This window comes from Anolis sagrei, chromosome 7 (assembly GCF_037176765.1).
Source record: "Anolis sagrei isolate rAnoSag1 chromosome 7, rAnoSag1.mat, whole genome shotgun sequence".
NCBI lineage: Eukaryota > Metazoa > Chordata > Lepidosauria > Squamata > Dactyloidae > Anolis > Anolis sagrei.
Window position 1 is genome coordinate 10897345 of NC_090027.1, and position 11557 is coordinate 10908901.

Here is an 11557-nt window from a genome sequence, read left to right on the forward strand (position 1 = left end):
TGGAATTCCCCTGTATTCTGAGTGTTGTTCTTTATTTCCTGTCCTGTATGCATTCTTCCCACTAGGACAGGCATGGGCAAACTTCAGCCCTCCAGGTGTTTTGGAATTCAACTCCTGGGGGAATCCATTGTTAGGAGGTGTTAGCTGGCCTTGATATATAAAACCCACTTGCCTAGTGAGGTTTATATATCTGTGGTGGAATGTTCTGGGTGGGAGAAAGAAATCAAGCAAGTCCAGCTAACACCTCGCAATAAAGGATTTCTCTAGGCAGGAAGCAGCAAGGCTTTGAAGTTGCAAGGCCATTCAATGCTAATCAAGGTGGCCAATGGCAACATTCAAGCCTCCAACAGACAAGAGTTCTTTCTCTCACCCTGGACATACCACAGATATATAAACCCCACTTGCCCAGTTTCCAACAGGCCTCAGAACCTCTGAGGATGCCTGACATAGATGTGGGTGAAACATCAGGAGAGGATGCTTCTGGAACATGGCCATGCAGTGTAGAAAAATTACAGCAACTCCCATTTACATACTGTCCAACTGTTCCAGTTTGGCAAAGATAGTCCCTGGGTTGTTGTAGTTTTTTTTTCAATTTTTGTTACATAGTGTTTTTAAACACCAGAGAGCAGGTTATATGGGAACGTGCAGCATTTGAGCATAGGGACATCTAATCACCTCTCAACAAAAGTTTGCTCCAGGCACGGTCAGGCCACTATATGCTAATCAATGTGGTCAGTTGAAACATTCACACCTAGCTCCAGCAGACAAGAGTCCTTTGTCCCACCGTCATTCCACAGATATATAAACCCTTTTTCCCAACAGACCTCACTACTTCTGATGATGCTTGCCATAGATGCAGGCAAAACATCAGGAGAAAATGCCTCTAGACCATGGCCATATAGCCCAAAAAAACCTACAACAACCCAGTGATTCCGGCCATGAAAGCCTTCAACAATACATTGAACAAATATCATGTTATACAGTGTAATTTCAGAGGGCCTCAGATCCCGTTCGGCATACTAACATCTTTGAAAAATATATCATTATTTTTATGCCAAAGTGTGAATTCAGTCTGAAATTTCTGATGGTCTATTTGGTACTTTCAGTTATCCTGCTTTTTTCCCCTTTGTACATATCACCCTAGATCCAGCCTTCTGGTGCTGTTGCTCAACATGAGCCTCCCTTCTCTATGTTTAAATTCAACTTCGTTCTCTGAAGATGAAGAACCAATGCTTTGGGGTAAGGTTGTTGTTTTCTTCTTTTGTGACTGCTTTCCACAGGATGTCTTAATACTATTGTAGGGCCGGTGACACCTGGCCTTGAGTGCTCCAGATGGCGGAAAATCATGAAAATCTCTTGGGAAAACAAGCAGACAAACGTCAGCGTGCTGGAAGAAGCAAAGACCACCAGCATTGAAGCGATGGTCCTCAGCCATCAACTCCGCTGGACCGGCCACATTGTGCAGATGCCCAACCACCGTCTCTCAAAGCAGTTGCTCTACTCTGAACTCAAGAACGGAAAACAGAAAGTTTATAGAGCTATTGTCCTCCCAACCCTGCTATATGCCTGTGAGACTTGGACTGTCTACAGACATCACATGCAACTCCTGGAACGATTCCATCAGCGCTGCCTCTGGAAAATCCTGCAAATATCTTGGGAAGACAAGCGGACAAACGTCAGCATGCTAGAAGAAGCAAAGACCGCCATCATTGAAGCAATGGTCCTCTGCCATCAACTCCGCTGGACCGGCCACGTTGTCTGGATGCCCGACCACCATCTTCCAAAGCAGTTGCTCTACTCCGAACTCAAGAACGGAAAGCGGAATGTTGGTGGACAGGAAAAGAGATTTAAAGATGGGCTCAAAGCCAACCTTAAAAACTCTGGCATAGACACTGAGAACTGGGAAGCCCTGGCCCTTGAGTACTCCATCTGGAGGTCAGCTGTGACCAGCAATGCTGTAGAATTTGAAGAGGCATGAATGGAGGGCGAAAGAGAGAAACGTGCCAAGAGGAAGGCGCGTCAAGCCAACCCCGACCGGGACTGCCTTCCACCTAGAAACCAATACCCTTACTGTGGGAGAAGATACAGATCAAGAATAGGGCTCCACAGTCACCTACGGACCCACCGCCAGTACACCAATCTTGGAGGACAATCCTGCTCGGACAATGAGGGATCGCCTAAGTAAGTAAGCAAGCAATGTAACAATAGACAGCTGGGAAGTTACACCTGTGGCCTCTTGGTGTTTTCAACAGGTTGCGAATTGAATGCTACAACCAGAACATTTGTAGTAGAAGTAGAGGACGATTTGTTGGAACACCTGCTATATTTGAAAACGGTAAGCTCCTCTATGGTCATCTTTCCTGACCAACTTCTGGAATAAAGCAGCCACACATAGTCTTGATTTCACATTGAACGAGGGTTGAATAAAAAGTAATGCCTCCACCTTCGTAACTCCTCAACAGATGGCAGTACTGGTGTGTGGCAGGTACTGGCTTGTTCAGTAGCCTCTCCTTTATAGTTCTATTTTGGCGGGAAGCCTTAGCATTGAACCAGGCCCGTAGTCAGGATTTCATTTCGGGGGAGGGGGGGGGGCTGAATTTTTTCAGGGGGGGTTTCGGGGGGGCTGAGTTTCGGGGGGGGGGGGGCTGAGTCTGAGTGAAAGAGGGTCTAGCCTAGCAAACCTTTTGTATCATTACCCCAATACCCCCATGCATATGGGATATATTGAGTATGGTGATCAGATCATGATATGAATAAACATAACCGTTTAAATAATGCACCAGTAAGGCCTTTTCGCGAACCACCATGAGAATTTCAGGGGGGGGGCTGAAGCCCCCGAGCCCCCCCCCCCCCCCCCCCCGGCTACATGCCTGCATTGAACAGTTGTGTTGTTAAAGTGCAAACTATGGAACCCTGCACAGACAGTCGGTCAATGCAACTTAAGCAACGTGCAGTCATTGAATTCTTGACAGCAGAAGGTGTCACCCCAAAGAAGATTAATTGGAGAATGCAAGCTGTTTATGGTGATTGTGTTGATATGAGTACTGTGCGTCATTGTACAAGTAAGTTTAAAGATGTTGAGGTGGGAACATCTGACTTGCATGACAAACAAAGGGTTGGACATCCTGTGACAGCATCCACCAAGTCACATCAACATCTTTAAACTTACTCTCCCAATGACGCACAGTACTCACATCAACACAATCATCTTGTGAAATGCCGAGTACGCTTGAAATTTTTCTCTGAGTGATACGACAATCGTCCTGAATCAATTTGTTAACCTTTTGCTTGTGAAACTCAGTGGTTCCTGTCACAGGACGTCCAACTTTTTTTTTGTCACTCAAGTCAGATGTCCCCACCTCAACATCTTTAAACTTACTTGCCCAACGACGCACAGTACTCACATCAACATAATCACCATAAACAGCTTGCATTCTCTGTTGAATCTTCTTTGGGGTGACACCTTCTGCTGTCAAGAATTCAATGACTACACGTTGCTTAAGTCGCATTGACCAGCCATCTGTGCAGGGTTCCATACTTTACACTTTAACAACACAATCATTCAATGCTAAGCCTTCCCACCAAAATGGAACTGTAGAGGAGAATCTACTGAACAAGCCAGTACCTGCTGCATACCAGTACTGCCATCTGTTGAAGCGTTACAGAGGTGGAAGCATTACTTTTCATTCAATCATCGTACACAGCTTCCTCCTTAAACAGTTGGACACAAATTCCCATCATGTTCATGGTCGTATCATTTAAGAATGGTGGAAAGCCATGAAGATCATCCATCCCACCCTTTTTAACTGTTCCTGGGTTTGACACACAATGTGACAATAATACCATCCTGGAAAGACCTTCATTCAATCTGTAGTATCTGATAATAGCAATCGCTGGTGTGTTTTGTGTCATTCTTCTAGGTATCGCTGGGTGAAGATGCTGATGCTAAACTTCATGTGATAGCCATGGAGTCCAAAAACATGACCACCAGCCTCAAACCAATGCCATTTGCATCTCTGAAACCCTCCGTCTTGCCAATGGTAATACTGTGGAGCAAAATATTGAGTTAGAAATCTCTCAATTGCATGTTTAAGTAGTCATTCTTTCTCAAGCAAACACAGAGATACCCCTCTCCCACCACCACCACCGCCCACCTTATGTTCTTCTGGCAGAGTTAAATACATTTTTGGAGGTTGAAACTCAGCCACAATGGTGAAGTGGGATACTACATGCAGGCATTCAGCATGATAGGTCTTGTAGTCATGTCCCACAAGAAACGTCCAATAATGTGGCCAACCATGGTGATGCATGTCTTCTAGAAGTTTCCAACTCTACCACAAGAATCAAAGTGTGCTACAAACCTCATTCAATAATGTCCATTGTGCCACTTCCACCACTTGATACCGAATTCTTTATATTTTCTCAATCATTTTTTAAATAGATCTCTCTTGGTACTTTTGCATTAGTCCCTCCTGTTGCCTTTACCCTGAAGTCTGGGACTGGGCCGGTTTACCTTCATGGAGAACACGTAATTCGTAAGTGGAAATCTGACCGCATGTGCGAGTGAGTGCAAGTGGGTTGGTGTGAGTGGGGGGGGGGGGGGGGGGAACGGGACTGTGTGGTTAATTAGCCAAATCAAAAGATCTTTGGAGGTCTGTGAGCTCTTTCATACTATAGTAGAACCTTGGTATTCACATGGGATCCTGGAACCAAACCCCAGTGGATACCAAGGTTCTACTATAGTATAAAAGAGCTCACAGACCTCCAAAGATCTTTTGATTTGGCTAATTCCTTGGATACTTATATACAATGGCATTTTAACACGATGTCATATATACAAGTATTGAATAAAAAGTAATGCCTCCACCTTCGTAACTCCTCAACAGATGGCAGTACTGGTATGCAGCAGGTACTGGCTTATTCAGTAGACTCTCCTCTACAGTTTCATTTTAGTGGGAAGCCTTAGCATTGAACAGTTGTGTTGTTAAAGTGTGAAGTATGGAACCCTGTGCAGTCATTCAATGCGACTTAAGCAACATGCAGTCATTGAATTCTTGACAGCAGAAGGTGTCACCTCAACATCTTTAAACTTACTCGCCCAACGATGCACAGTACTCACATCAGACTAAGATTCTCTGGCATGGCCGCCCGGCAAGTCTGACTCCTCTATTACCCACCTTCGATGGTGCCGCCCTATCTCCATCGACCACTGTTAAGAGCTTAGGTGTCATCCTGGATTCACAGCTGACAATGGAAGCTCAGGTCTCTGCTGCCAGCAAACAGGCCTTTTTCCATCTACGACAAGCGAGGCAACTGGCTCCCTCCCTATCTGACGAGGCTCTGGCAACTGTCATCCATGCCACGGTCACGTCTAGGCTGGACTATTGCAACGCCCTGTATGTGGGCCTTCCGATGTCTATGACCCGAAAGCTTCATATTGTTCAGAATGCGGCAGCCAGGTTACTCACAAGAACACCTATGAAATGCCATATAACATTGACTTCCAACTGAGTACCGTGGCCTGTATAAGATGTTAGTTCTGACCTTTAAAACTCTTTACGGCCAGGGCCCATCGTACCTTAGGGACCGCCTCTCCTTCTCCCATCATCAGAGGTCGCAACGACCAGCCCAACGTGACTTATTCTATATACCGGGTCCTAGAGAAGTGCACTTGGAAAGGACCAGACGCAGGGCTTTTTCTATTTCTGCCCCTGCCTTGTGGAATTCCTTGCCACCCTATATGAGAGCCATGCATGACTTAGGACCTTTTACTCTCGCACTTAAGACCTGGCTTTTTACTAGAGCATTCGATCTCTGTTGATTTTTAATTTTTGTATGTATGTATTTTATCTTTTGCAATGTAGCTGTAAATCGCCTAGAGCATTCTCGGATGGAGGGCGATTAATAAGTTATTAAATGATGATGATGATGATAAACAGCTTGCATTCCCTAATGAATCTCCTTTGGGGTGACACCTCCTGCTGTCAAGAATGCAATAACTGCATGTTGCTTAAGTCACATTGACCAACCATCTGTGCAGGGTTCCATACTTCACACTTTAACAACACAACCATTCCATACTAATGCATCCCGCCAAAATGGAACTGTAGAGGAGAGTCTACTGAACAAGCCAGTACCTGCCATATACTAGTACTGCCATCAATTGAGGAGTTACAAAGGTGGAGGCATTCGTTTTCATTCAGCCCTCATAGGTAAAGGTTTTCCCCTGACATTAAGTCTAGGCGTGTCCAACTCTGGGGGTTGGTGCTCATCTCCATTTCTAAGTTGAAGAGCCTGCGTTGTCCGTAGACACCTCCAAGGTCATGTGGCCGGCATGACTGCATGGAGTGCCGTTACCTTCCTGCTGGAGTGGTACCTATTGATCTTTTTTGAACTGCTAGGTTGGCTAATAGCGGGGCTAACAGCGGGAGCTCACACTGCTCCCCGAATTCAAACCTCTAACCTTTCTGTCAGCAAGTTCAACCGCTCAGCGGTTTAACCTGCTGCCCCAATGGGGACTCTATTGCAAAGTGCAATAGAGAAAAAAATCACCAAAATAGTAAAGAATTCATGTTTGGTGGAGAATGTCATTTCTCAAATTACTGCACTTAATAATAATAATAATAATAATATTTTCAGCAGCTCAGCGGTTTAACCTGCTGCCCCACTTACCGGCCCTACTTACCTCTCCGAACGCATCTCCACCTATGAACCGACTAGGACATTAAGATCATCTGGGGAGGCCCTGCTCTCGATCCCGTCTGCATCACAGGCGCGCCTGGCAGAGACAAGGGACAGGGCCTTCTCAGTGGTGGCCCCTCAGCTGTGGAATGCCCTACCTGTAGACATCAGACAGGCCCCTTCACTGTTGGCGTTCCGTAGGAAGGTGAAGACCTGGCTCTTCGAACAAGCGTTTGGCTAAACAGTGCAATTGATTATAGGGATACGGTGCAATCGAACATAGGAACATGGAACAAGGATTATGAGAATGGTTTCTGATTTGGTGTTGAGGCGTTATGATAATGATTGTTTATTGATATTGATTGTTATGTATAATGTGTTTTAATTGCCTATGATACTGTCTTGTGATAATTTGTACTATGTAAACCGCTTTGAGTCACCTAAGGGCTGAGAAAAGCGGTATAGAAATAAAGTAAATAATAAATAAAATAAAATATTATTATTATTATTATTATTATTATTATTAACAACAACAACAACACTTTATTTATTAGCCTATCAGCCATCTTAGGTATATAAAATGAGGGAGCAAAATCTATCACTTTGTTTCCAAAATCGGTTTGCTTCCTTCATGATACATAACCAAATGTTATTTTTGTTTGACTTCTAAGTTGCTGTGAATAACTTTGTCTTGAGCAAAACACAACAATGTTTACTGCAAGGCAAAGCTTTAAAATAGCCAAAAATACAATTTTTCAGCATTGTATCCTTTAAAAAGAGTTCAATCTTGGTTGTCATTGTGACATCACAGCCTGGCCTGCCTTCCATTCTTCTTCTCCTTCTGCCAATCGGTCTTCACCGATACAGAATTCTTTGTGTAGTTAAAGACATTGGCTCTCCAGTAACCGAAAACCCAAGCTCTTCCTTCCTTGGGACCTGGGACTCGGCTCCCTTCTTCCTTTTGCCCAGTTGCCCAGAGAGCTTTTTTGTGTGATGACCCTCAAAAGAGTGCCATTGTGGTACTGGTGGGTTATTTATTTACTACTGCCTTGCAACTGTATTTTCCAAGTTTCCGACTATGAGCCGTCAGAAGACGAACTTCCGCCGGATGAGGGAGAGGATGACACAGGTCAGGAAAATACGGAGGAAGACGAAGAGGCCAATGCAGAACCAGGTACGGACGATGAAGAACCAGGTGCGGACAGTGAAGAACCAGGTACAGACGATACAGAACCAGGTGTGGACAGCGAAGAACCAGATGTGGACAGTGAAGAACCAGGTGTGGACGATGCAGAGATGGAAGAGGTAAAATATCCTTGTTTACACATTCATCACCAAGCACGCCATAAGATCTTTTAGAATGGTACCATAAGTAATAGCCTGGACTATGCATGAGAAGACTTAACTGAGCAGTGGTATTTATAGTAAACATTATGTTAATTCCAGCAACCAACAGCCAGATCCAAATCCAAGTTAAGTCACATCACAGACTGGGAGAGCATTTTTATCCCTCCTTTCTCAGCCCAAAGGCAACTCAAGACAGTGTACAGATTGGCCACAACATACATACCAGGGTTGAATGAAAAGTAATGCCCCCACCTTCGTTACTTGGGTTTGAATGGGAATATTTTAATAAATCAAATGCAGAAATAATCCTTAGAACGTGCTCTTTAACTACCACTATTCACTTTTCCACATCATCACCAGACAACTGAAGGTGTGAATGTTCCAACTGACCACCTTTATTAGCATTGGATGGCTTGGCAGTGCCTGGGGGAATCTTTTGTTGAGAGGTTCTTTTTTTTTCAAATATTTTTTTTATTTATTGTAGCTTTAACATATTTGGTATTTAAACATTCTTATACTTATCACTTTCCATTAACAATTGTACAGAACATGTATGTCTTGATACCTATAATATTTCATTCTCCTGCTTTATTACATCCAATCACCCAGTGCTAACCCTTCACCCCCGACCAGCCAATTACAATACTTATTTCCAAAAATCAGTTGTTTCTATTACAGGTTTGGTCCCCTTACCTTCTATATATACATATTCTATCAATTTCCCCCAAATCTTCCCAAAATCATCTTTTTTTGATAATCCTCTTTTAACCTTAATGTTTCCTGTCAGTTTATCGTTTATTGCGATGTCCCAAATCTCCCTATACCACTCTTCCAATTGGCACTCCCCTCCTTCTTTCCATTTTTTAGCTATTAATAATGTGTTGAGAGGTTCTAATTAAGGTGGCCAGTTGAAACATTCACACCTAGCTCCAGCAGACAAGATTCCTTTGTCCCACCCTGGTCATTCCACAGATATATAAACCCATTTCCCTACTTCCAACAGATGTCACTACCTCTGAGGATGCTTGCCATAGATGCAGGCGAAACGTCGGAAGAAAATCCCTCTAGAATATGGCCGTATAACCTGGAAAAACCTACAACAACCTATATCTAAATTTACTTGTGATACTTTAAATATTTTTTCCATCATCTTCAATATCTTTTTCCCATAAGGGGACTACCTTTGTGTATTTCTTGCAGTCTTCTTAATAGTATAGTAGGCTATTTGTGGTGTCAGATTTGTAGGAAAGCCATGGTTACAATTTAGTGTTAAGAGTGGCCTTCCCAACCTCTGGAAGCACATTGTATAGGCTTGATTTATGAGAGTAGAATCACAGAGTTGGAAGAGGCCTTGTGGGCCATCTAGCCCAACCCCCTGCTGAGAAGCAGGATACAATAAATTGATAGGCCGGCAAAGGCCAAGAGGCACAAGCACACTCACACACAAGACACACTTGTATATTATATATATTACAATTATGATGTTATATATTTCTTTGCTGCCACCAATTAATTAATAAGTTTTCTTTTGCTGCCACCATTTATTGATCCATAGGCCACCTCCTTACTAGAATGTTTCAAGAACTCTTCAGGTGAAATAAAACAACATGTTTTTTATTTTGTCCTTGAACAGCATAGATGCATAGTTTTTTCAATAAAGTGTCAGGCTTTACTTTTACAGAGAATGATCTTTGTGCTGTCGCACGCTGGGCCTGTGCATATGACTGTAGACAGGACATACATTCTGTGTGCCCAACAGGACGCCGTGGCTGCCTCAAATTAAAGGCCTTTGGATTTCCTTAAAACAGAGTCTTTAGATTGCTTAAAGGTTCAACAAAGTTCTTTATTAATGAAAACAAACAGGTACTTTAAGGCTTTCTTAGCAGTCTATTGGTTCTCTCTCTCAATCTTGTCCACAGGGAACAGGCACTATCTTCATAACTGTAACTAATGGGGAAATCCTTAACTTCTGGGTAGTCTGTCTTTGCCTCTGTTGGCGCGGAGCCCCTGCACCCAGTACCAACTGCTTCTGGCTTCCGCGAGTGACCCTTACCAAGCAGAGCTTTGTAGACTTCCAGGGGAAAAGAACTCCGCTTTCTGTGATGGCTGACTGAAGTCCTTCAGCAAAGGAGATGTAGGGCTGTATAACCCCAGCCAAGCTGTGGGCTGTATATCTTCCCGGCCAAGCCGTAGAAGACGAAGCTTTCCACAGGAGCTCTTGGTATTATGTCCTGTGTGAAAGGCTTCTCTGTGTGGACTGAACTCAAAATGGCTTCTATTCCCTCTAACACCCAAAAAGGGGGCGGGACCAGGGAACCTAACTATAATTGACAGGTGGCTTGCCCTATGATTGCAGCCAAAAGAAGCCACCTATCTGCAGAGTCCCTGAAACTTAGGACTATAACAAACATTAAATGCAAAGCAAACAAAATTGGAGCTCCTGGTGCAGTTGTACCTGCACAGTCTTATAACTTGGATTTCTTAAATATGATGTACCACACACAGGAATACAAACAGGTTGTTTTAAACCTTTTGAATCCTCTTTCCACACCAGCACTCTAAAACTATAGAGGCCCGCTATATTTCTTAATCCTTCTCCCCAAAGGCTTTAGTTCCTTTCCTCAAAGAGGTATCTTTCTAATAACAGTTTCCAAAACTCTTCCTTCCTTCCTTTCAAATCTCCTAATCTAACCCTTCCAACTACAAAACCCCAACTCCAAACTTCACAAACTTTGTCTTCAGAGATCTTTCTTTCCCTATGGCTTCACCCATCTCCAGTTGCTAAGCAAGTCCCTTCAATTTCATCAGCCAATCAGACTGCACATCCAGCTATGGAGCTGCCTGATCATTCCGCCCCCTGCTCTCCTTAGCTTTTCCAAGCTAAGCCTGTTTCTGCCTGCACCAACCTTGTAAGGTAGACTAATCTGTTACACAGGACGGGTAAAAACAGAGTTGAGATGCATTTCATCTGCACATCCAAACCAACATGTGCTCTGTTCTGATACTGCTTTGCTTGTGATTCTCTTTGGAATATTTTGGAGTTCCTTTTCTATTTATTTATTTTTATTTAGCAATTTTGTATACCGGTCTTCTCACTTCCACCGAGGGACTCAGGCCGGTTTCCAACAACAATATTACAAACAATCATTAAAACATCATAATTCAAAGTACACTAAAACATTAAAATAGCAAGTACAGTCATAATTACAGTGGTCAGTCGTCATCCTAAAATCATTGTTCGTCATCATCTATCCATATGACAGGATCTTGACTCATTCGTCGAATGCCTGTTTCCATAGCCAAGTTTTCACCTGTTTTCTGAACGTCAATACAGAGGGGGCAGTTCTAGTCTCCAGTGGAAGGCAGTTCCAGAGTTGAGAGGCCACCACCGAAAAGGCCCTGTCCCTCGTCCCCACCAGACGCACTTGTGAGGCCGGTGGGACTGTGAGCAGGGTCCCTCCAGACGATCTTAGCAATCTTAGCAATCTTGATGGTTCATAGGGGAGAATACGTTTGGACAGATAAACCG

At 43.6% G+C, this 11557-nt stretch overlaps 1 protein-coding gene across 1 annotated transcript; it reads left to right on the forward strand.

Annotated features, from left to right (window-relative positions):
• Positions 1-2165: 2165 nt before the first annotated feature.
• LOC132782516 (nucleoplasmin-like) lies at positions 2166-9811 on the forward strand. Its single transcript, XM_067470857.1, has 6 exons — positions 2166-2181; positions 2253-2335; positions 3921-4040; positions 4442-4535; positions 7751-7986; positions 9710-9811. The coding sequence occupies exons 1-6, from the start codon at positions 2166-2168 to the stop codon at positions 9809-9811; spliced, it is 651 nt and encodes a 216-aa protein (XP_067326958.1).
• Positions 9812-11557: the final 1746 nt, after the last annotated feature.

Excerpts from the sequence above, each read along its gene's own strand:
- LOC132782516 (XM_067470857.1), top strand. Across the intron at positions 4,041-4,441 it reads AACCCTCCGTCTTGCCAATG|ATCTCTCTTGGTACTTTTGC; the intron begins GTAATACTGTGG and ends TTTTTTAAATAG. Across the intron at positions 7,987-9,709 it reads ACGATGCAGAGATGGAAGAG|AGAATGATCTTTGTGCTGTC; the intron begins GTAAAATATCCT and ends TTACTTTTACAG.